The 25303-nt window shown below is 45.0% G+C and overlaps 2 protein-coding genes across 2 annotated transcripts in view; one reads left to right on the forward strand and one right to left on the reverse strand.

The window, feature by feature from the left end:
- Window positions 1-742: 742 nt before the first annotated feature.
- On the reverse strand, window positions 743-23793 carry LOC129706250 (wee1-like protein kinase 2-A). Its single transcript, XM_055650379.1, has 11 exons — window positions 20627-23793; window positions 19127-19347; window positions 16195-16255; window positions 14289-14458; window positions 12410-12531; window positions 10888-11034; window positions 7515-7625; window positions 7167-7252; window positions 6343-6513; window positions 2982-3127; window positions 743-1583 (listed from the first exon to the last, which is right to left on the reverse strand). The coding sequence occupies exons 1-11, from the start codon at window positions 20960-20962 to the stop codon at window positions 1430-1432; spliced, it is 1725 nt and encodes a 574-aa protein (XP_055506354.1). The 5' UTR covers window positions 20963-23793; the 3' UTR covers window positions 743-1429.
- A 307-nt stretch (window positions 23794-24100) lies between these two features.
- The window catches only part of LOC129706251 (differentially expressed in FDCP 6 homolog), a 40818-nt gene continuing 39615 nt past the window's right edge, over window positions 24101-25303 (forward strand). The window contains exon 1 of the mRNA XM_055650380.1: window positions 24101-25154. Within this exon, the coding sequence (XP_055506355.1) occupies window positions 25059-25154 (96 nt within the window). The 5' untranslated portion in view covers window positions 24101-25058. The remainder of the gene's footprint in view (window positions 25155-25303) is intronic.

The raw sequence follows: 25303 nt of genomic DNA on the forward strand, positions 1-25303 counted from the left end.
CGAGAGAACGCCACCACCTACGGCCGTCATTTTTGGCCACCTCGCTCAGAGCCCTCCTCCCCCTTCCGGGACCGGAGGATTTTTCTCCATCGATGAAAAATCGGAGAGATATTAATGTTTTTAAATAATTTGCCATTCTCTCTGCTGCCCCTGCTGGAGGGCAGGGGAGGGACTATAAAACCAGGAAGTGGTGTGCCTCACTCAGTCTCTGCAAGATGGAGGAAGCCAGAGGTTCACGTCTCTCTGAGCTCTGAATAACACTGAACACATGTCCACGCAACTGTGAGTGCCCTTAATGTGGTTTGAAAATGAAAATATGGTTGGATTGAAGTAAAAATGCACGGCTAATGGCTCTTTGGGTTGAAGTAAAAATGCACGGCTAATGGCTCTTTGGGTTGAAGCGAAAATGCACTGCTAATGGTGGTTTTGGGGGGGGTTTGGGTTGAAGTAAAAATGCACTGCAAAGGGTAGTTTGGGGTTTTTTGGGTTGAAGTGAAAAGGCACTGCAAAGGGTAGTTTGGGGACGACAGGGGGTTATGGGTTGAAGGACAATGTTTGGGGGGGGGGGGGTTTGGGTTGAAGTGAAAATGCACTGCAAAGGGTTGTTTCCTGCACCAACAATCTTGACCCCAGTTCAGTTTATTGTCCATGTTGTGGCCATTCAGTGATGAGCAACCAAAACAGTCTTGCCCTCAATTCAGAGTTGGAACTAAAAAACCACAAGCAGGCATACGAAAATTAAAACTTTATTAATTCTCTAATCTCATTCCATTAAAATTAAATAGATAAAAACAAGTTTATTCTTGATCAGCGATCAGCTCAAGGAAAGTTTCCCATTTAATGCACTCACTGGGTAAAGGCTTATTACGCCAGTAAATGGATCAGACCTGCTGTACCTGTGATAAAGACATCACTGGCTCTCAGATACCGGAGAGTCGCATGACATGGAGATGACAAACACATGAGCAAACTCAGGAGATCAAGCCTGTCCAGTGACATCTGAACAACACGTACATTCACAAAGCAGAGAGTTTATCAAAAAGTCTCAAACCCCATCTCCAGGGATTCAGGTCCACAACTAGAGATTTGCTGCATTAAAAGGATTAAGTAGTTCAATCTGCTAAATGGTTAGTACCTTGAGATGTTACCTCCTGACAGATCAGGAACAGGAAGAATTAAAAAGCAATATTTACAGATTATAGAAACTAGTTTAAATTAAAAATAATCAAGACAGTGCTATAGCACATCAGATGTGCACTGTATTCAAGGTCCAAGGTCGATCAGTGGTGAGCAAATTTGATATTCTTCAAACATGCCAATACCTTTGGGCAAGTTAAGACTTGAAGCCATTGCTAGTGCTACTGAAGTGAATCCAAAACCAGAGATTGTTACCAGTTTCCATTCTCCTCTTTCCCAGTAACATTGGTCCTCAGTAGCGTCCACAGTTGAAACTCATCGAGCGGCTGGATCGACCCCCCACCATCCTTTGGCTCTTGTCTGGGAGAACTTGTCTCTTCCCTGGATGCAGAGATTTAACATCAGACTGTGGAAAGCCCTGAGAGAGTCTTGCGTTCATCAATTCCCTGAATGTATTTGGGAAGAAAGAAGAATTGTTACAAGCCTGGGAACTAGAGTGCTCAATCAGAGAGGTGGCATGTGTACCCAGTCAGATGCAACCTTGAAGAGAGGTAATAGTATCCTTGTGAAGCAGAGAGCATGCAGTAACCACCTAGGTAATGGCAAGAATCCACTACAAAATGAATAGGCTGCCACGTCACACCTGGCTCTTCACACAGCTTAGAAAGTTCTGCACACTTCCAGGGAATATTACAGCCAAGCTAGGGCTCTCTCAGATGAGCATTCCCCACCAAACATGGCCAAAAAGCATTGAATTTCCATTGTTCATCCCCTACCAGTGAGTGTGGTTCAGGAGTCAATCCCAACAGCAACTCAGTCACCAGTACAGCTGCACCAGTACAGGCGTTCTACCTTTGTCCTGAAGCAGACTTGGACCCCTCCACTGGAGTGTTGTCAGTTGGTGAATTTCAGAATGTAACCACTGACATCCAGTTTATTGCAAGACATAGGGGTTGAGAAATGTGGCACAGCAGGTACATAGAACTGTGCAGGAATACGCCCGTTGACCCATGATGTCTGTGCCAAACATAATGCCATGATAAACTAAACTCATCTGCATGCACACGACCCATATCCCACCATTCCTTGCATATCCATTGTAACAGTCTGGAAATGTCAGACTATTGCAACGGTCTCCACCACACCCCTGACAGTGCCTCCCAGGCACCTACCACCTAATGGGGAAAAACAACCCTGCCCTGCATTTGTGTTTTAAAACTTTGCCTCGCTCACCTTCAACCTGCAGCCTCTAACTTTTGAGATTTTCGCCCTGGGAAAAACATTTGACTGTCTACCCTATCTATGCCTCAATTTTATAGACTTGGGTCTCCCCTCAACCTCAGACACTCCAAAGAAAGAAGTCAAAGTTTGGCCTGCTTCTCCTTATAGCCAATGCCCTCTAACCCAGGTAGCGATCCAGTTAACCTCTTCTGCACCCTCCACATCCTTCCTGTACTAGGGTGACCAGAACTGCATGCAAAACTGTAAATGCAGCCTACCAGCTTTATACGACTATTTGCTTATATCCCTGGTAACAGAGTTCAATCCTGATGTCCTTTGGGAAGTTTGCATACTATCCACCCCCCTCTACCACAGTATAAATGGATGGCAGGGGAATGGACAAACAATGAGAAGGAATAGGTTACAGGAAATAAGTGAGTGAATGGAATTGGTGGGAATACCAAGTCAGCAGGGATTCCATGGCCTGAATGGGCTCATGTTATCAATATGAAAGAGGGAAGGTCAAGTTTAGACTTTGTCCTGATCAGGATGCATTGACTTGTAGTCACTTATACCAACCGATCCCCTTCCCCAGTTACTCAAACATGTGTGCAGCCTAATACCTTTCCAACATTGCTGTCCTGAAACGTTCCACATTGAGTTCTTTCCGGAGCTGGGAAGCCATTTTGTTGGAATTTCTCCGAAGAATAGGGTGCCGGGTGAGAGCAGCAGAGGAGGGCCGGTGCACGGGATCTGGGCTGATCAGTTGCTGCTCGATGAGAGAGTAGACATTAGAACAGTGGAGGAGGGGGGGTAGACATTTATTCAGCTGCAGTATATCAAAATATTCACCTTGTGTCAAGAACTAAAACAAGTTAAAGTTACAGTTGGTTCAGGTTTTGATATTTTCAGTTTGAAATTTAAGATTGGAGAATACCGGAATCCAACTATTGTATTCCCCATAACTATGCTGTGTGAGGATTGCTCTCATGGTGAAGCATTGATTATGATCTAAGTCTTACTTCACAAGTTATAGGATTAGAATGAAGCCATTTTCCCCCATTGAATCTACATCACCATTCAATCAAGACTGATCGCTACCTCCCAATCCTATTTTTCTGCCTTCTCCCCATAACCCCAACACCTGTTCTAATCAAGAATGTATCTCTGCCTTAAAAATATCCACTGACTTCGCCTCCACAGCCCTGTGGCAATGTGTTCCACAGATGAACTACCCTCTGACTACAGAAGTTCCTCCTCATCTCCTTTCTAAATGAGCACCCTTTAATTCTGAGGCTACGAGGCTATTGTGTGCAGTTTTGGTCTCCAAATTTGAGGAAGGCCATTCTTGCTATTGAGGGAGTGCAACGTAGGTTCACAAGGTTAATTCCCGGGGTGGCGGGAATGTCACATGCTGAGAGAATGGAGAGGCTGGGCTTGTATACTCTGGAATTTAGAAGGATGAGAAGGGATCTTATTGAAACATAAGATTATTAAGTGTTTGGACCCGCTAAAGGCAGGAAACATGTTCCTGGTGTTGAGGCCACAGTTTAAGAATAAGGAGCAAGTCATTTAGAACGGAGATGAGGAAACACTTTTTCCTCACACAGAGTTGCAAGTCTATGGAATTCTCTGCCTCAGACGGCGGTGGAGGCCAGTTCTCTGGATACTTTCAAGAGAGCTAGATAGGACTCTTAAAGATAGCGGAGTCGGGGGATATGGGGAGAAGGCAAGAACGGGATACTGATTGTGGATTATCAGTCATTGATTGGCGGTGCTGGCTCGAAGATCCAAATGCCACCTATTGTCTATTGGCCTCTGATCCAAGACTCCCACCAGTGGAAACATCCTTTACACACCCACTCTATGCCTTTCATTGTTCTACAGCAATTCTAATCTACAATGTTTTACAGCAAGTCTTGTACCTTTTCCAAAATGCATTTATCCAGTTTCATCCTCTCATCCAATTAAGGAATGTGCTGTCAAGGCACGTTAAAGGACAGGCTATTTAATGTTTAGAAATAGAGATAAGTGCACTGTCATTCTATTAAAAAGAGCCCCCCCCCAAATCTGACTGAGATAGGACTAAGAGCACAGTAACCAGTCATCTCGGGCAAGTCCATATTCAGAGCGCGGTACCATTTGTGGGAAAGGTTGCAGTGACCCAGGTCAAGCTAACACTGAGACACTAAAAATCTGTTATGTGGAAGGGGAAATATAACCATGCAAGTTTGAGGTTAAAAATGTAAATTCTTCAACTGAACCAGATAAACTGACTGCTTCCTTCTGTGGGTCTTTATTATGATAATGTTGAAATGCTAGTTTTATATTATAGCTGAGATAAACCCCAACAGTATTTCTTTAGACTTAGAGTGCAGAAACAGGCCCTTCAGCCCAAAGTCTGCACTGACCAGCAATCACCCAGTACACTGGCATTACCCTATACACTAGGGACAATTTAACCTACAAACCTCTACATCTTTGGAGTGCGGGAGGAAATCGGAGCACCCGGATAAAACCCATGTGGTCACAGGAAGAATGTACAAACTCCATACAAACAGCACCTGTAGTCAGGATCGAACCGGGGTCTTTGGAACTGTAAGGCAGCAACTCTACCACTGCGCCACCATGCCACCCTTGAATTTCTACCAGCATCAGAGACCTGGGTTCGATCCTGGCTATGGGTGCTGTCTGTACGGAGTTTGCAAGTTCTCCCTGGGTTCTCAGGGTGTTTCCTCCCATAATCCAAAGATGTGCCAGTTTGTAGATTAATTGGCTTCTACCAATTGCCCCAAGCGTGTGGGATAGAACTAGTGTATGGGTGATCATTGGTTGGCACAGTTTTGGTGGGCTGAAGGGCCTGTTTCCATGCCATAGCTCAAATTAAAAACAAAATATAGAATTCTTCAAATTGATATCCACTTGAAGACCAAATAAAGCCAACAGGCAAGCCACAGACAACAGGTAGCAACATTGATCTCCCATTCGAAAGATTACTTCATGGAACTGCATCAATTTGTCACCAATCGAACATTCATGTACATCCCCAGTCAAAAATGGTCCATTTTCCTTTCATGATTTTTAGAAAAGGGATAACGTTGGACAAATTTGCTGGGAGTCTTCCTAGACGTACAATGCAAAGTGGATAAAGGGGAACTGGTAGATGCAGTGTTTTTAGATTTCAGGTGGAGGGGACAAATGTTGCAAAGGGAACTGGAATGCAAGTGGAATGTTGGCCTTACTGCTAAAGCCAGAAGTTTTGATGCAACTTTATAAAGCACTGGAGAGACTACAGAGCAGTGTGCATAAGGATATACCTACAATATGAACATTATTCACTAGTTTGAAGGGGTTGACCCGTACTTATTTGGTATCAAGAATAAAGACAAACATTTAAACCACATTGAAAATCATTGACAAGGCGGACATCTCAAATTTGGGACCATTAGTTTCAAAATAATGAGTGTTATATCTGACAGCACAGCTGCTGCATCAGCTCCAGCAACTGGGTTTAATTCAACCTAGTCTCATTTTCATGCTCTTTCTGCCACTATGCGAGGTGGACAGCACAGTTGTGCAGCAGTCCAGTTGCTGCCTTAGTGGCAAATACCCAACTATGAGTGATGTCTGTACGGGCCATGTTCACATGTTTTCCCTGTGACCGCATGGGTTTTCTCCAGCTGCTCGGGTTTCCTCCCACACTCCAAAGATGTACAGATTTGTAGGTTAAATGGCTTCTGCAATGTGTCCCTAGTGTGTAGTATAGAACTAGGGGACAGGTGACCGCTGGTTGGCATGAACTCAATGGGCTAAAGGACCCGTTACCACACTGTACATCTAAACTACAGAGCCTTCATGAGCTATTCCTAAACATCTTATCTATAAATGTTTTGTAGCCCCACAAGTTGCTTTCAACCCCCCCACTCAGAGACATGAAGAATAATCCATGTCTCGCACCCCATCAGAAACGTATAAGTTACTTGCATTCAGGAGATTGAGAAATTCATGCGAGAGCTGCTGAGGGATTGTAGGAAGGTTGCCCTTCCTGATGTAGTGCCAAGCCAGGTCATTCTGAGGCAGCTCATCCACTCCCGCAGCCAGCGCCATGGTAAGGCCCAGGGCAAAGATGTCGGCTTTGGGCAGGTTTGAATAGTCCTGTGGGGATCAGAACACATGTCCGTCAAGGTCTTGACAACTTCACGTCGACCCGAGGCACTTACCAACAGGTATGTTTGCAATGCAGTCTAGTTCAAGTTCAAATTTATTTGTCACATGCACCATAAGCTGCAGTGAAACATAATTTACCCATTGTGTTGTGAAAGCAGAAATCATGACAGCTGATTGGGGAGCAGATCAGCAAGATCCCAGAGGTTGGGATTTGTTCTTTCATACAACAGCACAGAGAAATCCTAGAGGCACTCGCTATACCCAAACCAAAATTACAGGAACTTTTTAAAATTAAACTTAGGATAGTCAAGGCAAAAGTTTACCTTTCACAGGCTGTCTTCCAGTACTGTCCAGAAATAATAATACAAGTCACCTGGGTCATCACTGTGAAACGATCGCACTTCCCCTCCTTGCAACATGATCCAAACTTGAAAATACCACTCTTCATTCATCCTGGATCTCTAACCTTATTGGAGCAATTTCACTAAAAGGATTGCACAGCTCAAGAAAGCAACCTCTCACAGGGTCAAATGCTGTCCCTGCCAGCTATGCCCACTGTCCATGGTGTGAACCAGGTCAATTGACCCTAGGTCCTCAATAGCAACACGAGACTGTGTCAAGTTTCTCACAATCACACTCACCTCTTGCAATATTTCGTTTGCCAAGAAGCGACTGTCTCCTTCCTCTACCTGCGGATTGGACAGCGATGTCACGTGGCCAAGGTCACCTGAAAAGGACAAAGGTTTCACGGGAAGAATTAAGAAATCAGAATTCCGAGCTTCAATCTTTCCAAAAAAACACACCAAGTTGTACAAACTATATTAAGATTTTGTATTACTGTGAACAGTGAAAGCATGCGGGGCGAGAAAGCGAGGGGAAAGAGAAAGCATAATCTAATGTAAAAATAATACTTTAAATCATGCTTTAAAAATTGCTTTATGAAATTGGCAATAACTAGGAGATTAGAGATGGAGAGAATAGCTACATACCAAGTTTGTACAGTATGTTAGTTACCAAACTTCCCTCCTCATCAGTGTCACTCTCGTCTTCCACACAGCTAATCACATCAGGTGTCACACTTTGGCAAATAAAGATGTTACCTGAACAAATATGGCAAGAATAATCCATTACTGATATCCATCTTTATGGGGGTCCAGGATATCCGTGCCCGTAAAACACAGATGAGAGATGTGGTCTTTCACCGGATAAAATAAACATGCCAGGCTTGTATTATACCCAAAACAAACTAGATGTTGGAAATATCAGAAACACTCACCAGGTCAGGCTGCAGCAGTGGGAGGAGAAACAGTTAATGATTCTGGTCATCAACCTTTCTCTGGGTCAAAGGCCAGCCCTGATAAAAGCTCAGCCAGAAACCAACGGACACCAGTGAGAGACACAAAAAGCTGGAGTAACTGGAGATCTGGAGATGTTTCCGGTCGAGACCCTTCTTCAGACTTTGTCTCAGAGTCTGAAGGAGAGTCTCGACCCAAAAAGTCACCCATTCCTTCTCTCCAGAGACGGTGCCTGCCCAGCTGAGTTACTCCAGCTTTTTGTCTATCTTTGGTTTAAACCAGCATCTGCAGTTCCTTCCTACACATATTCCATGGATGCAACCAGAACTGCTGAATGCTGCCAATTCTTTATCTTATGCCACATGGAGTCTCAATGGGCATCTTCAGAACTCAAGCTGAACCACACTGTCCAAGTGAGTAATTCATGAACCAAACCCACTGGGCAAGTATGTTTAAAATAAGGAAAGTAGCAGCAGGTATTGGGCATTAATGTGCTGCAGCCCATCTCCATCTGTCCTGAAGACAGAGCTGTGGGTGGCCGATCTGTGCTGTTGCTCATGTTACACAGCCACAGCACTGATTAGAGTCAGAAGCAGGCCCTTCAGCCCAACAGGTTCATGCTGACCTTCCTGCCCATCTACCCCAAACTCATTTGCTCACATTAGGAACAAATGTGTCTAAATGCCTCAAATGTTGTAATTGTATCCAATCCCATCACCTCTGGCAACATTTTCCAGATATCAACCACAGAGAATCCTTTTTTACCAAAGGTCATTAGTAAACACTTCAGATATCAGTTACAGCCAGCATTAATTAAATCCCTCTCCATTAAATCTCATGATGGAATTTGAACTCCTGATCAATAATTCTGGCCTTGGGATTCCAGTATTCATTCGTCAACCACAAACGTCATAGCAAGTGTACCAGCAACACCATTATATGGGTGGGTGGGGGAGGAATTGGGTTCCAAGAAAATCAGGCCAGTGATTTTCTGTAATGCAAAGCAAGACAGGAAATGCCACAATTGTCAACTTACTTGTCCTACCCCACTCAGAGATAGATTTTATTCTCCATCTTAAATTTTGGGGTAGTGATTTGGGCTACTCTGCAAAGGCTAATTTCTATTACCCAAACTGCTGTGACAGAAGTACAGGTGCACAACCTTTTATCCGAAGATCCAAAAAACGAAAACCTCCGAATAGCGACATTTTTTCAGTCCTTGAAAAAAGGTCCTTGAAAACGTTCACCGAGGGCGGCCCGCAGAGGTGACAGAGGAACCTCCGGTCGGTCCTCGAAGAAAGGGGAACTAAATCCCCATCCATAAAAGAGAAGGTGAGGGTATATTGCGCGGGAGGGTTAATAATTGACAATATGCTGCTGTCTGCCCGCTGAGTTAAAAAAGTTCCCACGGTAGACTCACGATACACAGTGTATCGTGAGTCTTGCGTGGGAACTTTTTTAACTCAGCGGGCAGGGAGCTGCAGATTGTCGCTCCCTTCAGTTTCACCCCACCTACACCCCTCTGCTTCCCGGCCATGTGTGTGACCCCTTCCCTCCCCTCTCCAGCTCCCCGTGCATTGCACCGGCGTAGGGGCTTTGCACTGTCTTCACGTCGGCAATGCCAGTCACCGGAGACGTCAGGACCAACGGAACACCGACCCCCAGGCCCACTGCAAGCACGGAGATCCCAGAGACCCACAGCCAGCAGCAGCCCAGCCCCGTTCCAACTCCAGAGGAATACTGCAAACTAGCAGGAGACATCAGGACCACCAGAAGCCGCTCCCCGGTGGGCGCTACAGCGACAAGTGGCAGTTCGCTCACAGCCCGAGCTGTGCCAGTCACCAGAGACGTCAGGACCAACAGGACACCGACCCCCAGGCCCACTGCAAGCACGGAGATCCCAGAGACCCACAGCCAGCAGCAGCCCAGCCCCGTTCCAACTCCAGAGGAAAACTGCAAACTAGCGGGAGACATCGGGACCACCAGGAGCCGCTCCCCGATGGGCCGCTACGGCGACAAGTGGCAGTTCGCCCACAGCCCGAGCTGTGCCCCCTCATCGGGACACCGACCCCCAGGCCCACTGCAAGCACGGAGATCCCAGATCAGCAACTCCAGCCCAGCCCCGCTCCAACTCCAGAGGGGCAGAAACTGATGGTGCGCAAGGTGCGTCTTGTTCTTGAGGTCGCGCAGCGCGTCGCCATAGCGGCCCATCGGGGAGCGGATTCCTCTAGAGTTGGAGGGGGAGGGGGGTATTGTGCTGTTTGATCACCCCCTGCTATCCCAGGGACAGGGAGACAGGACGTTCACCGCGGGCGGCCCGCAGAGGTGACAGCGGAACCTCCGGTCGGTCCTGGACGAAAGGGGAACTAAATCTCCATTCATAAAAGAGAAGGTGAGGGTAGATGGCGCGGGAGAGTAGGAATCCCAAGACAAAGTTGAGTGAGCGTTCACCGAGGGGTGGCCCGCAGAGGTGACAGCACCTCGGGTCGGTCCTGGAAGAAAGGGGAACTAAAAAGAGAAGTGGAGGGTATATTGCGCGGGAGGGTATATCGCCTACCTGGAAGAAACCAGACATTTTTTCCAGGATGTCGTCTGCACACCAAAGCTCACGTTTGGCGCCTCTGCTGCACACGGATATAAGAGTGTGAAAATGTCGCCTTAGGCCGCCTAAGGGCATGTAGCCCCGCTAGGGTGACATGAGTGCGGGAGGTGATTCAATGCTGCGGTCACATTTACAAATTCAGGAATTCATTCAACACACTGCATTTCATACAGACATTTATTCTGCAAGAAAAAAACTACACTGAAGACTCAAACTCGCGACCGAGGAACTGCTGGGATCAAGGCGCAAACTCGCGACCTTGCGGATATGAGCCGAGCACTCTACCACTGAGCCAGCCATTAAAATCTATGCTAAAAAATTTCCATTCCGAAGACCGACAAATTCCAAATTACGAAAAGTGTCTGGTCCCAAGGCTGTCGGATAAAAGGTTGTGCACCTGTACTACCATTTATTTAAAATATTGTCACCAAAACAGGCCTTACCTGAATAAATCCTAGTACTCACTTGGCTTAACATCCATGTGAACCAGACTGGAGCTGTGAATGTACTTCAGTCCCATTGATACTTGCAGTAGGATCTCCTTCAGCTCCCCCTCAGTCAGTAGAATCCCCTCCAGTAAATTCTCCATCAGTGCGTCTGCCAGACTGCCCCCTGAAATAGGAGCAGATGCAAGCATTTCTCCAACTGCAAGGCAAGAGCCTGCTCGTCATTATGGGATGTTCGTTATTTCAGGCAATGGGGCTGGAGTACGTGGGGTGGCAGAGTGGCTCAACAGTAGAATTGCTGCCGTACAGCAGTAGAGACACAGGTTCGATCCTAACCACAGGCACTGTACATTTGTACATTCTCCCCGAGAACATGCAGGTTTTCCCCTGGGTGTTCCACTTCCTCCCACACTCTAAAGATGTGGATGTTTGCAGGTTAATTGGCTTCATTAGAAATTGTAAATTATCCCTAGTGTGTAGGATGGTGTTAGTGTGCGGAGATCATGGGTATACGCGGACTCTGTGGGCCGAAGAGTCTGTTTCCGCGCTGTAGCTCTAAACTAATGACACTAGAAATGCAAAATTGCAGAAGTGCTGGAAGTTCGCAACAAGTACCTGCAACAGTTTATCAGCAGGTTTGCAGTCCTACTAAAATATTATCCTGAAGCACCAACTGTTCCTCACAAGATCATAAAACAAAAATAGGCCACTTGCCCCCTCAAGTCTGTCAACCATTCAATTCAGTTATGGCCAATCTACTGCATGTTGGCTTCAACTAGTGCCAGACTAAGGCCCACAATTGTTCAGAGAAATAAACTGCTGGTGGAACAAATGTCAGGCAGCATTTGTGGAAGTAAATGGACAGATGTTTTGTGCAGAACCTTTCCTCAGGACTCAGGAGTCTCAACCCAAAATGTCAAGAGTCTTGAATTGAAACATTGTCAATTTTCCTCCACAGATGCTGCTTGACCTGCCAAGTTCCTCCAATGGGATTTTTGCTCAAGATTCCAGCATCTCCAGACTTAATTATTTTATCTTTCAAATAAGTTTATCTGCTTCCACATTTATATATCTAATATCCAGACTACACCACCCTCAGGCAATGAGCTCCAGGATTCACTACCCTCAAGTTTCTATGCAACTCATTTTTAGAATTAACAACCCATTTTGTAACATGTCCCCTTGATCATGACTCTCCCAGTGAAAATCAATATCTACCCTGTTAAGCCCCCTCTTGATTTTATGTTTGAACAAGGTCACCTTCATCATCTAGTATCCAAGGAACAATGCAGCACAGGAACAGGTGCTTCAAGTTAACGTAACCTCATCTGCCTGCATGTGATCCATATCCCCCCTTCCCTGTATCCTAGAGATGCAACTGCAATTTCAATGCACCCTACGACCACATCCTGACCGGCTATTCAAACCCCTTTGCCCCCGGATCCTTGATCTATTCGGGTGCACAAGCTCTTTAATGCTCCAAATGCAGAATTAGTTACCCCCACAGAGTCAACACCCTCTTGATGATAGGTGGTCCTTACCATTACAGTATTCGTTCTGAATCAGCATGTGGTCGTCCTCTGCCCAGGCTGAATAGTAGCGAACCACATGGGGGTGATGCCCTAGCACGGCGTGTGCGTACACCTCACGCAGCGCAGACTGCCTACGGAACAAAGAGATGCGGCAATAGATCACCGAATTAAGAGATAACCAACAACCAGTCTGCAACACAACATTCATGTGGGCTCACCACTTCTGCAATAGACAAAATGCTGGAGTAACTCAGCAGGACAGGCAGCCTCGATCTTTGGTTTAAACTGGCATCTGTAGTTCCTTCCTACACCCCTTCTGCAATGGTCAATATAATCAGCTCATGACAATGCCACAAGCACAAAACATTAACTATACGAACGCTACTGTTAGATAGCGGTTAGAGGGAAGTACGTACCACAAATACCAGTCTCAAATAATCGTATTAACATGTCAAGTCTGCTTGTGTATGATTAAAAATGTAAAATCAGCAATTGCACAGATGTAAAACAAAGAACTGCAGATCCTGAAGACTGAACTGAAACACTTGGATCTGGCAGCAATTGTGCCTCATCTACTATTTTAACTTGTTTTCATTTCTAGCTCTGAAAGTCAACCTGTAGAATTTTCTGCTTTCAAATATCCAAGTTGTAGTATCATTAAATGCTCAAAACTATGCTGGACGGTTTAGATATATTCTGCACTATTAAACTAGAGAACTACACTAGCAGAAGGTTGCTGGTAGCACTTGCCTAAAGGCATCAGAAGACCAGAAACATTTATAATATATTAATAGCCCAGTGCTGGCTGAACCAGTCAGGCCATAGATATTTGGATGCAAATTGATATTTTCTTGGGCCCAATTGCTTTGTCATAGACACAAAATGCTGGAGTAACTCAGCGGTCAGGCAGCATCTCTGGAGAGAAGGAATGGGTGACGTTTTGGGTTGAGATCCTTGTTCAGATTTATGTCATTTGTATTGTCATTTATTTTGGTATTTGTATTTAAGAGAAATAAAAACTCTACAGATGTCTGGCGAGAGTCTAGTTATGTTATCAAAGAGAACAAGCCTCTTGCCTTGGCCCATATGTAAGGTGCCGTGGCTTGTGGGGTCAGCTGAAGTAGCTACATGTCCATCAACCATATTCATGGCCCTGCTGTCAATCATCATTCACCATCTCAGGTCAAAAACCATTTTCTAGAACTGGTCAGTTCCGAGTGCATTTTTGACCCACATCAACTCTTCCTCTTCCCACAGATGTGGTTTGACCTGCAGGATATTTCCACAATTTTGTGCTTTTAGATTTCCAGCATCTGCAATTTGATTTTCAGTCTTTGTCTCACTGTTTTCCAATAATCTTTTCAGCTTCCCCTTGCATGCCTGCATCACCGAACAAGGATTTGCTTCCTGTCCCCTGGTCTCTGATCTAGAAGTTAAACAACCTAAACTGTTTTTAATGTACTATTCATAACTTCTACTAGCTCTTCAATTGCAAAGCACTGTGCATCAGAAAATAGCAGCAATACTCTGCAATGAGATTTGACCAGATCCACTTGATGCTTTGAGGAACAACTACTGGCTGGAACAGACTAATTCCTCACTCTAATCGCAGACCCAAAGTTCTGGGCCAGCCTCAGCACTCCATTAGTTTGATTGCTGTTTTATTAGTGGGATTGGAACACAACCTACTAATAGATGCAAATAGTTTCCTACCAAGCAATGGAGCAGGGACTCAAAGGGAATCTCAAGACCATTGCCTGCTGACCAGAGTGGTGTGAAGATGAGCATTTGTTGCCCTCAGTTCAGGCAAATGGCTGGGTTATGTAACAATTTGTCAGCTTAGAATTAGATTGTTCGCGAGCAGAAGCCATCAGCATTTGACACTCACTCATCTACTGAGCCAGACAAAGGCCTCTTCAGCCGTTTGATGGCATACAGGCAGCCATCCAGTCGCTTCACGCACTTGAACACCGCCCCAAACTCTCCACTTCCAATCTTCTCCAACTCGCAAAATTCTGTGGCGTAGCGGGAACCCATGCTCTCACAGATGTTGAACCTCTGAGGAAGAGAAAGCACAAGAATCATTTGGGAATCATCGGTTTAAACCAGCATCTGCAGTTCCTTCCTACACAGAATAATTCTGGAAGTTAATGCCAGATTCCCCCTTGCCACAGTACGAAGCAAGTGCTCCTAAAGTTTTATTCAGCAAGGAGTTTGAGGAGAAACAATGGATCAGCCATATTTCCATGTTACAGTGGGGTCCAAACACCAGATCTTGATGGGTAACCTGATATGGGAATGAAATGCAGCCAATAGTCCATGCTCCAATTGCACTGAAGTGAGCTGGATGTCACAGTCTTGCAAAATATCGCCCCCCCACCAACCCCCAGAAAGCATTGATGAGACTCATTGTCAGAGTTTTCTATTATTTACTTTGGTCTGGAATAGGCACTCAACATCAGTGAAACTTGTCACAGTGCCCTGGTCCACAGATACGATTTGACAAAAATCTCATGATATTGGATAGCCATGAAGTTACTGATGGCCATTCCTAGAACATTCCCTCAGGGGATAGTAGACAGACCAGCAGAATGGAAACATTCAGAAATATGAATAACTTGGAGGAATTTTTAGGGTCCATTAGGATTTTTTTGTTTTAAATTTCTAGAGCGTTAATTCAATCTATGGAAATTATACAAGAAAAAAATGGTATCTAAACATTGATATTAACAGTCAGTTAGTCAGGCAAAGGATACAGTTGCTTGGTATCCTGCTTACTGTGGCATTGTATTGGAACTAGCAAAACACAGCTTAATCAAATCATTTATTGGCAGAGTCCCAAAACTGAACAATATCCACTTTTCCCCTCAGTCACATGTGCAACTGTAAATCTGTGGGAACTCCAGCTTTTGCACTGTAATCAGTTTACAGAGTTCTAGTACGACAAGGGTACAAGGACCCACATGTTAAATAAACTAGAAAGACTCCAGAACATGCCTGGTATTTGTTGAATTTGGGTGCCAAAACTCCAAGTAATCTCAAGGACAGTGCGTCTGTGTCAGATTTAATAACCAGAACCAAATTAATAATTCATGGGTAGACAAAAAAATGCTGGAGAAGCTCAGCTGACGAGGCAGCATCTATGGAGAGAAGGAATTGGCGATCGGGTTGAGACCCTTCTTCAGTGTCCTGACCCGAAACGTCACCAATTCCTTCTCTCCATAGATGCTGCCTCATCAGCTGAGTTTCTCCAGCATTGTTTGTCAACCTTCAATTTTTCCAGCATCTGCAGTTTGTTCTTAATTCAGGGGCACAGTGTTGCAGAAGGTAGTGCTGCTTCACAGCTCCAGCAGCCCAGATTCAATGCTAGAATCAGATTCCAGAGATTTTTTAATTTTATTTTAATTTTAATAAATCAAGTAAATGTGATAGAAATTACAATGGGTCTATTTTGGATAATTTGAAGAAATGTGCTGTAAAATACTATTGTAGACGGCTTCAGATTAGTGCAAACTAATACAGCACACTCTAGAATACACAATAAAATAACCTGCAAGTCAGGTATAAGAAATAATTTACCCATCAAAGTCCTGCCACCAACCCCTCCCAACTCCTAGACACTACACCAATTACAACACCAGGTCTCCGATCACTTGGCCTGTTGTTGACCAGGAGTCAAACCTGGCAAATCAGTGCAGCAGGTTTACCGCACTCCGCAGTAACAGACAGCATGGCCAGGGGCATTCTTCAATCAAGCCCAAGTGGGTGAGAGGTCCCAGGCTCAATCTCCTCACCTCTGATTGTCGCACCAATTCTTCAGCAGTGGCTCTCTCCATCATCCCAAGACGTTTCCTACTGTGAGAATGCAGCAGATTTAGACGCGTCAGATATGTTAAGCATCATACAAACTTCAATTTTCTGACACACTAAAGGCGAATCGGTTCTGATCACCTAAACAGAGACTGCAAATGACTGAAGTTCAGAGGGATCCAAGAGTTCTAGTCTGTAAATCACAAAAACCTAGCAGGCATGTCCAACAGGTTAAAGTGGTAAATGACATTTGGTCCTCATTGCAAATGAGTTAACAAAATTGGGAGATTTCATTGTAATTATCATGGTCACTGGCAAGACCTCATTTGGAATATTGCATACAGTTTTAAGCACCTTAACCAAATATAGCAACACTGGTGGTAGCCCAAAGAAGATTGACAAGGCCAATTCCTGGGATGAGGGTTCTCTTACCACGACTGACCAAATAGTTTTTGCCTGTACTCACTAATTTAATTTCTTGGAGTTCAGAAGACCTTATCAAGCATAAAAAATTCTAAGGGGGCTTTACAGGAAAATATATTCTCACACATGGGAAGGTCTCAAAAAAAGACATAATACAAGTCAAGGAGTTTGTCATTTAAAAGTGATGCATTTAAGCAGCAGTAAAGCATGGCATAGATCAAAATGTAGTGGATTACTACAACCAACACTGGTAATACACCAACTATGGTTGCATAGCAAGTGAAAAATAATGCACTGACCAGTTAACTTGCTGGTTAATGACAAGTATTGCAGCTATTGGTGGCCAGAGACAGCTTATCCTGTGGTGAGTGAAAACTTTCCATCACCAGGCACATGTCCAAAGCATGATTGGATGCTTGTTTAGAAGATGCAAAACTTGCTTGGATGAATGAAGCTCCAACAACCTCAACACCCCGGCCAAAGCAACCCATTGGTACCCTCGCCATGCCAAAAACATCAATTCCTCTACCATGCTCATAGAGCTTGCCATCTGCAATGCAATTGGCAGTGGAAGCAGATATTAAAGTGGCATTTAATTACATTACCTTGTACAGGGATTGAATGGATGTGGAGCATAGGCACGTAGAAGTGGGTTTGTGATTAGGGCTCTGGTGAAACCACATCTGGAGTATTGTGTCCAGTTTTGCGCTCCGAATTTGGGGAAGGGCATCCTTGTGATTGAGGCAACGCAGAGTAGGTTCACAAAATTGATCCCTGGGATGGCGGGACTGTCATATGAGGAAAAATTGAAAAGACTAGGCTTGTATTCACTGGAGTTTAGGATGAGGGGGTGATCTTATAGAAACATATAAAATTATAAAAGGACTGGACAAGCTAGATGCAGGAAAAATTTTCCCAATGCTGGGCGAGTCCAGAACCAGGGGCCACAGTCTTAGAATAAAGGGGAGGTCATTTAAGACTGAGGTGAGAAAACACTTTTTCACCCAGAGAGATGTGAATTTGTGGAATTCCCTGCCACAGAGGGCAGTGGAGGCCAAGTCACTGGATGGATTTAAGAAAGAGTTAGATAGAGCTCTAGGGGCTAGGAATCAAGGGATATGGGGAGAAGGCAGGCACGGGCTATTGATAGGGGACGATCAGCCATGATCACAATGAATGGCGGTGCTGGCTCGAAGGGCCAAATGGCCTCCTCCACCTATTTTCTATGTTTCTATGTGATTGCACAGACAGTGGGCTGAAAGGCCTGGCCTATCCATGCTCTGGAAGAGATTGTTGGCTATCTCTATAAGACCCATCTCTTCACCTCTGCCTATCCTTAGCCCCACGTCCCCCCCCCCCTTTTCATCTGTGCATTAATTGCCTCATATTGTGTTTTGAATTGAATTCTGTCTTTACTTTGTGTACTAGTCATGTCTCTACTATTTATTTAATTCCCCTTACATGTTTTTCCTCTACCTGCTAAATTTTTGTAAGGTGTCCTTGAGACTCTTGAAAGGCGCCCATAAATAAAATTTATTATTATTATTATTATCTGACATGTTTGAAGAATTTGGCTCTGCATGTTGCATTTTATCCAGTCTGCATTTTGGTTAGTTTTGTGCAGCAATTCATCACGAGTCATGCAGCAGTAGATTTTTTAAGAAAAAAGCCATCAAATTGATTTCAAAGTCGGCTTGGGGATTAACCAAACAGTTTTTCCCATAGATGTTCCTTGGCAGTTCACCATCAGCGCTCCGTTTCCCTACGCATCCAGCAGGTTTCAAATCCTGTAGCTTGCACCGTAGACCCTCAAGATACTAGTGGCGATCACTTACGAGTACATGCCAATAGCCTGCTTTCATTAGCACAACGAGACTTAATGCAACCATTCAAGATATTAGGATAAATAGGCAATAAAATGCAATATAAATAGGTCGAGAATAAGGAAGGAACATCAGGATTAAGTTGTGGAAATCCCAGCAGGTGGAGTAAATGAGGAACATGGGACAGGAGGAGCCCAGATAAGAGGGTGCTACTGATACAGGAAAGAATAGAACAACTTTTAAATTCAAGGTTGTTGGCCAATAGGAAATCAGGGAGATCCAAGCTAAACAAGGATTTGCAGAAGCATTTTGCACATTCCACATAATCTCCATTTTGTCTCCAAACCAATAGCACAAAGGCAATTATTTAGCTTCAATTTTACTTCATTTAACAGAAAGGGGTTCACAGGGAATTGTTTCTTCCTTCAACTTTTAAAATCCAAACCCAATATATAGACCAACTCTTTTACTTTATAAATGTAGTTTTAGGTTACCCCCTTCTCAAACCCCAAAGCTAAAGATATTAAGCCAAATGTGAAGATATTCCATGCACAAAAGACAGTGCTTCTTCTCCATTCTGTAATAGGCAGCTGATGGGTTCAGTTAATGCTTCACTTGCAAGCTCAACTTAACACATTCTCTCCACTAAACAACAAGCAATGCTTTTTACCGGCCTCTTTCTTCAATTCTCTTTCGCCTTTTCCCCATTTGCTCATTTTTTCTTCTGCGTGCACGTCCCAGTTCATGGTACAGAGTTGGGGTGAAGGGGTTCACATTCACCGTTGGAACCCAGTGCTGGTCGGAACTGGGACCAAAGCCCAACGGTCGGCGAATCCTCGAGACGGGTCCTTTGTTGGCAGTGGAGATCTGCCCAGCCTTGGAGAACAGGCTCTAGAAACCAAAAAGATAAGTCATGCTGTTAGATTCAAGAGCATTTTATTGTCAAATGTCCCAGATAGAACAATGAAATTCTTACTTACAGCAGCACAACAGAATATGTAAACATAATAAATATAAAAACAAGGGAAAAAAAGTTCAGTGTGTATATATATGTACACACACAAATATATATATATGTACACACACAAATATATATATGTTATATAGAGAGAACAATAAAATGAGCCTCGCCCAATGGCTGCCAAGATGCCCCAGCTCTTAGCAACTTGGCATCTCAATTCTCATGATGGGCCCAAAGGCCTAATTCTGTCTCAACAATTTATGAACGTGTGAATTAAACATTTATTTCAAGGGCAAGAGGTGAGTGTTGAACAAACTGAAGTGCAAGACCCATGAACATCTCCCCAAGTGATACCATGATTGAAAGTTACTTATGCAAAGGGAGAAATTTGTGAACCAAGTAACTACAGGACAAAGCACGTTAGATTCCAGGCGGTTTCTTCGGTATTGGGTGAGAGATAAGGAGAGGTGCGGTGATCAAGGAACAACGCGGCAACATACAGGTAAATTCATAAAACGCTAGAATTTAGAAGATTGAGAACTGTGACCCCTTGTTCTGGACTTCCCCAACATCGGGAACAATCTTCCTGCATCCTGCCTGTCCAACCCTTAGATCTTATAGAAACTTACAAAATTCTTAAGGGGTTGGACAGGCAGGATGCAGGAAGATTGTTCCCGATGTTGGGGAAGTCCAGAACAAGGGGTCACAGTTTCAGGATAATGGGGAAATCTTTTAGGACTGAGATGAGAAAAACATTTTTATTTTTTTTTTTTTTTTTTACAGAGTGGTGAATCTCTGGAATTCTCTGCCACAGAATGTAGTTGAGGCCAATTCATTGGCTATACTTAAGAGGGAGTTAGATGTGGCCCTTGTGGCTAAAGGGATCAGGGGGTATGGAGAGGAGGCAGGTACAGGATACCGAGTTGGATAATCAGCCATGATCATATTGAATGGCGGTGCAGGCTCGAAGGGCCGAATGGCCTACTCCTGCACCTATTTTCTATGTTTTTGTGATAGTTTAATCTTCAAATTTGGAGTTTAGCCTGTGCAAGTTCGAGGAGTTACATTTACACTCGTGAGCCCGCTCGCTATGAAACCCCAGGCCGCGGTTTGGGAATGGGTTCGAAGGGACGCTGAACACGGGACTCGGCGCTGAACGAATGGGCGGCTCATCGACGGGACAGCGAAGGAATAGGTCGACGAGCCCACCTTGGGAGTGTACGGAGTGTCACCGAGCCGCAGCTTCCTCCAGTTCATGCAATGGTCGGGAGTCCCGGGACACTCGTTGCAGGAGGCCAGACGAACCCTCGGGCTCCGGGGCGGCTTCTTCTCCCCGGACGGAGTCGTGGACCGAGCCCCGAGCGGGAAGCGGCTGAAGGGCGAGGCGCACTCTCGCCTGGGCGTCGGCAACGGGGACACGGCGTCTCCTTCCTGGACGCGAAGCAGGTCGCAGAACTTGGTGCCGACCTCATCCTCCTCCTCCTCGTCCTCGTCGCTGGAGAACTGGAGCTTCTGGGCGATGGCGCTGAGCGGCAGGCGGTTCATCTGGACCCTGGACTGGGGAGGAGACTCGCTGAGGATGGGTGTGTGGGGTCTGGCCCTTCTACCCTTCACCGCTGATAGCCCTCAATGATACTCGGACCAAGCCTCCCCTCCTCCAACCTGTTCCTCTTCTCTTGAATGTTAACTTGCCTGTCCCCCACCCCAACTCTCCCCTTTATACCAACTCCAACTGCGGCCGTGTGTATCTTTGGGGGGCGGGATTTTGCAACGCGCTGATTTCATCGCCTGTTTCAGGTTAATAATGACCGGCGCGGGGGCCACTCGTTCAATAGCTGGTCTCCGCCGACAAATAATTGACTGCTTAATTAAGCTCCCGCCCCTACTGAAACACACAGGTTCTACTGATGTGATGCATCTGTCCCCAGATTAAAAATGCGAACGTCCAATTTATGGACACCCCTACGAGACGAACATAGCAATGTTACAAAATTTTGAGATATTAAAAATCAAGTTTGCAATTTATCCCATCAGATAAAGCATAAAAAGTTTAATTTGACACCTAATTCACTTTCATATCTTCAGTATTAAAAAAAGTGATGGCTATTTTCATACTCGGAAATTAGCATATTTTTCCCAATTGCTTTTCCATTGACTTAACACACAATCTGTGATCGAGGACAGTCAAAAGCCCATAACTTTATTAAAAATTAAGAGAACTGAAAGAAATGTTCAGTTATTATAGATTGAAGCATTTTGAAACGAATATGAAACAATCTTACTTGGATGACCTGAAATTAAAGCATATAATTAGTTAGTTACCCAATTGTAGCTAATTACGTAATTCAATTACTAGATCTAAACATCCATCCATTTCTTAAGAAAAGATCAACATTTTTAAATAGCCTAAGTGTCCAAATAACATACACACAAGAATGCACAATATAACATGATTTTTAAATCTCATTGTCATGGATTTATAGGCCAAATGGAAGGAATTTAATGTTTAATACCTGCAAATTAATGGCCATTTAAATCATCTTGCGAGTGGGTTTTACTTGAACGCGATCATTTGGAACGTTGTGGTTGCAGCGAATTTAAACCCCATATCGGCAGGAAAAATACTGCCAGTTCGTATTGGGGAAAAAATCACCGTTTCACAACGTAAAATGTGAATTAAAGGCATCTTAAGGAGCACTTTATACATAAAATAAACGGCTTTCCTTTACCTGTCCTGTACGTGAAATCCGTCCCCGTTGTCGGCATTGAATATATAATAATTTTTTTAATTCAATTAAGTAGTAACTATAAACCATATGGTGCAACAGCCAAAGGGTACAACCAAAGAGTCCGAGGAAACTGGAGGTAAGTGTGTAGTGCCCAAGAACATGATGATTGTTGGAAATTATCTATTCTTGAACTCGGTGATCACGGTTTTCAGAAACTATACCTTCTTTCCAATGGTCAGATTGAAATAAGTGTGGCTCTTTGATGATATTGGCTGCTTTTTCTGAGGCAGTGTCTCCTAAAGATCCTTTCAATGATGGAGAGGTCATTGTCTGCAATGGGCCAGGCTGTGTCTACCAGTCTACATAGTCTCCTTCAATGCTGAGTGTACGAGTTGCCAAACCAGGATATGATACAATCAGTCAATATGGTCACTCCTGAACAACTGTAGAAGTTCCAGAGAGTATTCATCTACATATAGAATCTGCTCAATCTTCCAAGGAAGGTGAGACGTAGATGGGCATCAATGTGTTGGACCCAGGACAGATGTTCAGAAATATGTACGCCCAGTATTTTGAAGCTTCATCATCCCATTGATGAAGACAGGTCTGTGAGTCCTTGGCTTGCCCTTCCAGAAGTCAACAATCGGCTCCTTGGTCTTGCTGACATTGAAACCAACATTGTTGTTCTGGCATCATTGAATCAGATTATCAATTGTTGTTACTGATTATCATTGTTACTTTTTTTGCATTTCTTCCATTCATTTGTTCTATATCTCTCTACATCAACGTCTGTTTCTCTCGTTTCCCTTTCCACTGACTTTAAGTCTGAAGAAGGGTCTCGAACCTGAAACGCCACCATTTCTTTATCTCCAGAGATGCTGTCTGTCCCACTGAGTTACTCCAGCATTTTGTGTCTATCTTCTGTTTAAACCAGCATCTGTAGTTCCTTTCTACACTTATCAATCTCACTCCTGATCTCGACCCGAAACGTCGCCTATTTCATTCGCTCCGTAGATGCCGCGTCACCCGCTGAGTTTCTCCAGCATTCTTGTCTACCTGGTCTCTGACTGATCGTTATCTATTATTCACCCAACAGTGATATGGCCGACAAATTTAAAGTTGGTGCTAAACTGTGGCGACACAGCCATGGGTACAGAGAGAGGTTATCCAGGAGGAAGTGTTGTTGCCAATTCGTACTGATTGTAGTCTGCCGATGAGGAAGTCAATGACCCAGTCACATAGCACAGTGAAAACACACCTACACTCACAGCGGTAGAGCCTTCTTTCTGAAAGATCTGAGACCTGATGACTCTCTGCGCTTCACTCTAACCGATGATTCGCTGCCCTTCACTGTAAATGATCCGAATCAACATCGAGGATAAACTTCAAAAAGGAAGTTGATTCTACTCTCGAAGTGTATTTCCTCTTGCAATACCGTTTGGGGTCAGATGGTGTCACTTGGGAGCTTCTTTAAAACAACGAACTGGAGACGGAAGAGACTGCAGATGCTGGAATCTGGGGGGGAAACAAACTGCTGAAGGAACTCAGTGGCAGCATCTGTGAAGGGAAAGGAATTGGCAACTTTTTGGGTTAAGACCCGGTAACAGATCTGGCTAGATGCTTAAACAGTCAGAATGTTAAATCTGACTGGCTAGGTAAACAAAAGCAAAGGTACACTGAAATGTGCAATAAAGAATCGGAGTTTAAAAGTTGACATCTCTGGAGATGGAGATTGTCAATGTGTGGACAGCGTGGGTGTGAGCTTGGGGTTACGCGGATGTGTGTGGTGGAGGTGGGGGTGTCTCAGTTTGAGGAATGTGTGTGTCATGTGGGGATGTTATAGCAGTGGATTCTTTGGAATATGATTTGCTCGCATTTAGAAGAGAATTGGGTAATTGGGATGAACATGGCATTGTCCATGGTGGATCACGTGTTGTGAACTTATCTGAGGAGATGACAACGGTGGTCAGAGAGAGCAGGGCAGTGGGTGTTATTTATTTGGATTTTATTAATGCAGTTAATAAAGTCCCTCGTGGTAGGCTGATCCAGAAGATTAAGATGCATGGGGTCCATGGTGAATTTGATGTTTGGATTCAGAACTGGTTTACTCACAGAAGACAAATGGTGGTGGTGGTGGAAGGATGTTTTTTTCTGACTGGAGGGTCTGTTACCAGCAGGAATTTGTGCTGGGCCTTTGTACTTTGTGATACATATAAATGACATGAATGTAAATGAAGATGGGTTGGTTAGTAAGTTTGCAGATGACACCAACATTGCTGGAATTGCAGACCGTGAGGAAAATTGTCAAAGTATACAGTGCGATATAGATGAGCTACAGAAATGAGCAGGGAAATTTGATGGTGGGGTTTAATTCATACAAGTGTCGGGTGTTGCACTTCAGGAAGTTGGATGTAAGGAGAAAGTATATAGTCAATGGCAAGACTCTCCACAGCATTGATGCACCAGTGCGTCCATCACCATCCACGAGATGGTGGCATTGCAACTCGTGTGAGCGAACAGGGTGGAGAGGGGGAGAAAGACATCTCGACGAACTCTTCGGGTGAGGACGACGACCGCGTTTGTCGCCGCGGGAGAGCGTGTGCTGGGACTAGACGCCTGGAAGCGGGGCGTGTGGAGAGGGTCTCGGAGCCGCCTGAAGCCCGGGCGATCCCCGCGGCCAGCGGGCCCTTGGTGAGGACACACCCCGCCTCGGGGCGGCTTCCACGGGACATCAGCCCAGCTGCGAGGCCGGAAGTGTAGCGGGGTGGGGAGAGAAAGAAGAAGAGAGAGATCACAAAGCCAGGTAGAGCCGCTCAAGCGGCCGCACCCTACCCTCGACCAGCAGAGGGGCTAGCACGGCCTTCCCGGCCGAATAGCCCGCGGCTGCTCGCCCAGTACAGCGGGAACCAAGCATGGATCTGAAGAGCGAGCTGCTGAAGTCTATCTGGTACGCGTTCACCGCCCTGGACCGAGGGAAGAGCGGCAAGGTGTCAAAGTCTCAGCTGAAGGTAAACACCGCGGCCGGGCTCCCTCCTGCCCGGAGCCTCACCCTCCCTCCCCCGGGACATACCCAGGGTCAACCCCGTCCTCCCGTGTCCGGCTCCGAGACCAGGGAGCGCCGCACGACCACGTATGCTCGCCCTCACTAATGAGGGGC

The sequence above is a fragment of the Leucoraja erinacea genome, chromosome 19, assembly GCF_028641065.1.
Source record: "Leucoraja erinacea ecotype New England chromosome 19, Leri_hhj_1, whole genome shotgun sequence".
Taxonomy (NCBI): Eukaryota; Metazoa; Chordata; class Chondrichthyes; order Rajiformes; family Rajidae; genus Leucoraja; species Leucoraja erinaceus.

What these genes read in the sequence shown, in the direction of transcription:
- LOC129706250 (XM_055650379.1), bottom strand. Translation starts at nt 20,962, where the DNA reads ATGAACCGCCTGCCGCTCAGCGCCATCGCCCAGAAGCTCCAGTTCTCC. An exon ending in AGAATTGAAGAAAGAGGCCG is followed by an intron (nt 16,256 to 19,126) that starts GTAAAAAGCATT and finishes GCATTCTCACAG; the next exon opens with TAGGAAACGTCTTGGGATGA. An exon ending in AGGACAGCAATGTTGGAAAG is followed by an intron (nt 1,584 to 2,981) that starts GTATTAGGCTGC and finishes AAATACATTCAG; the next exon opens with GGAATTGATGAACGCAAGAC.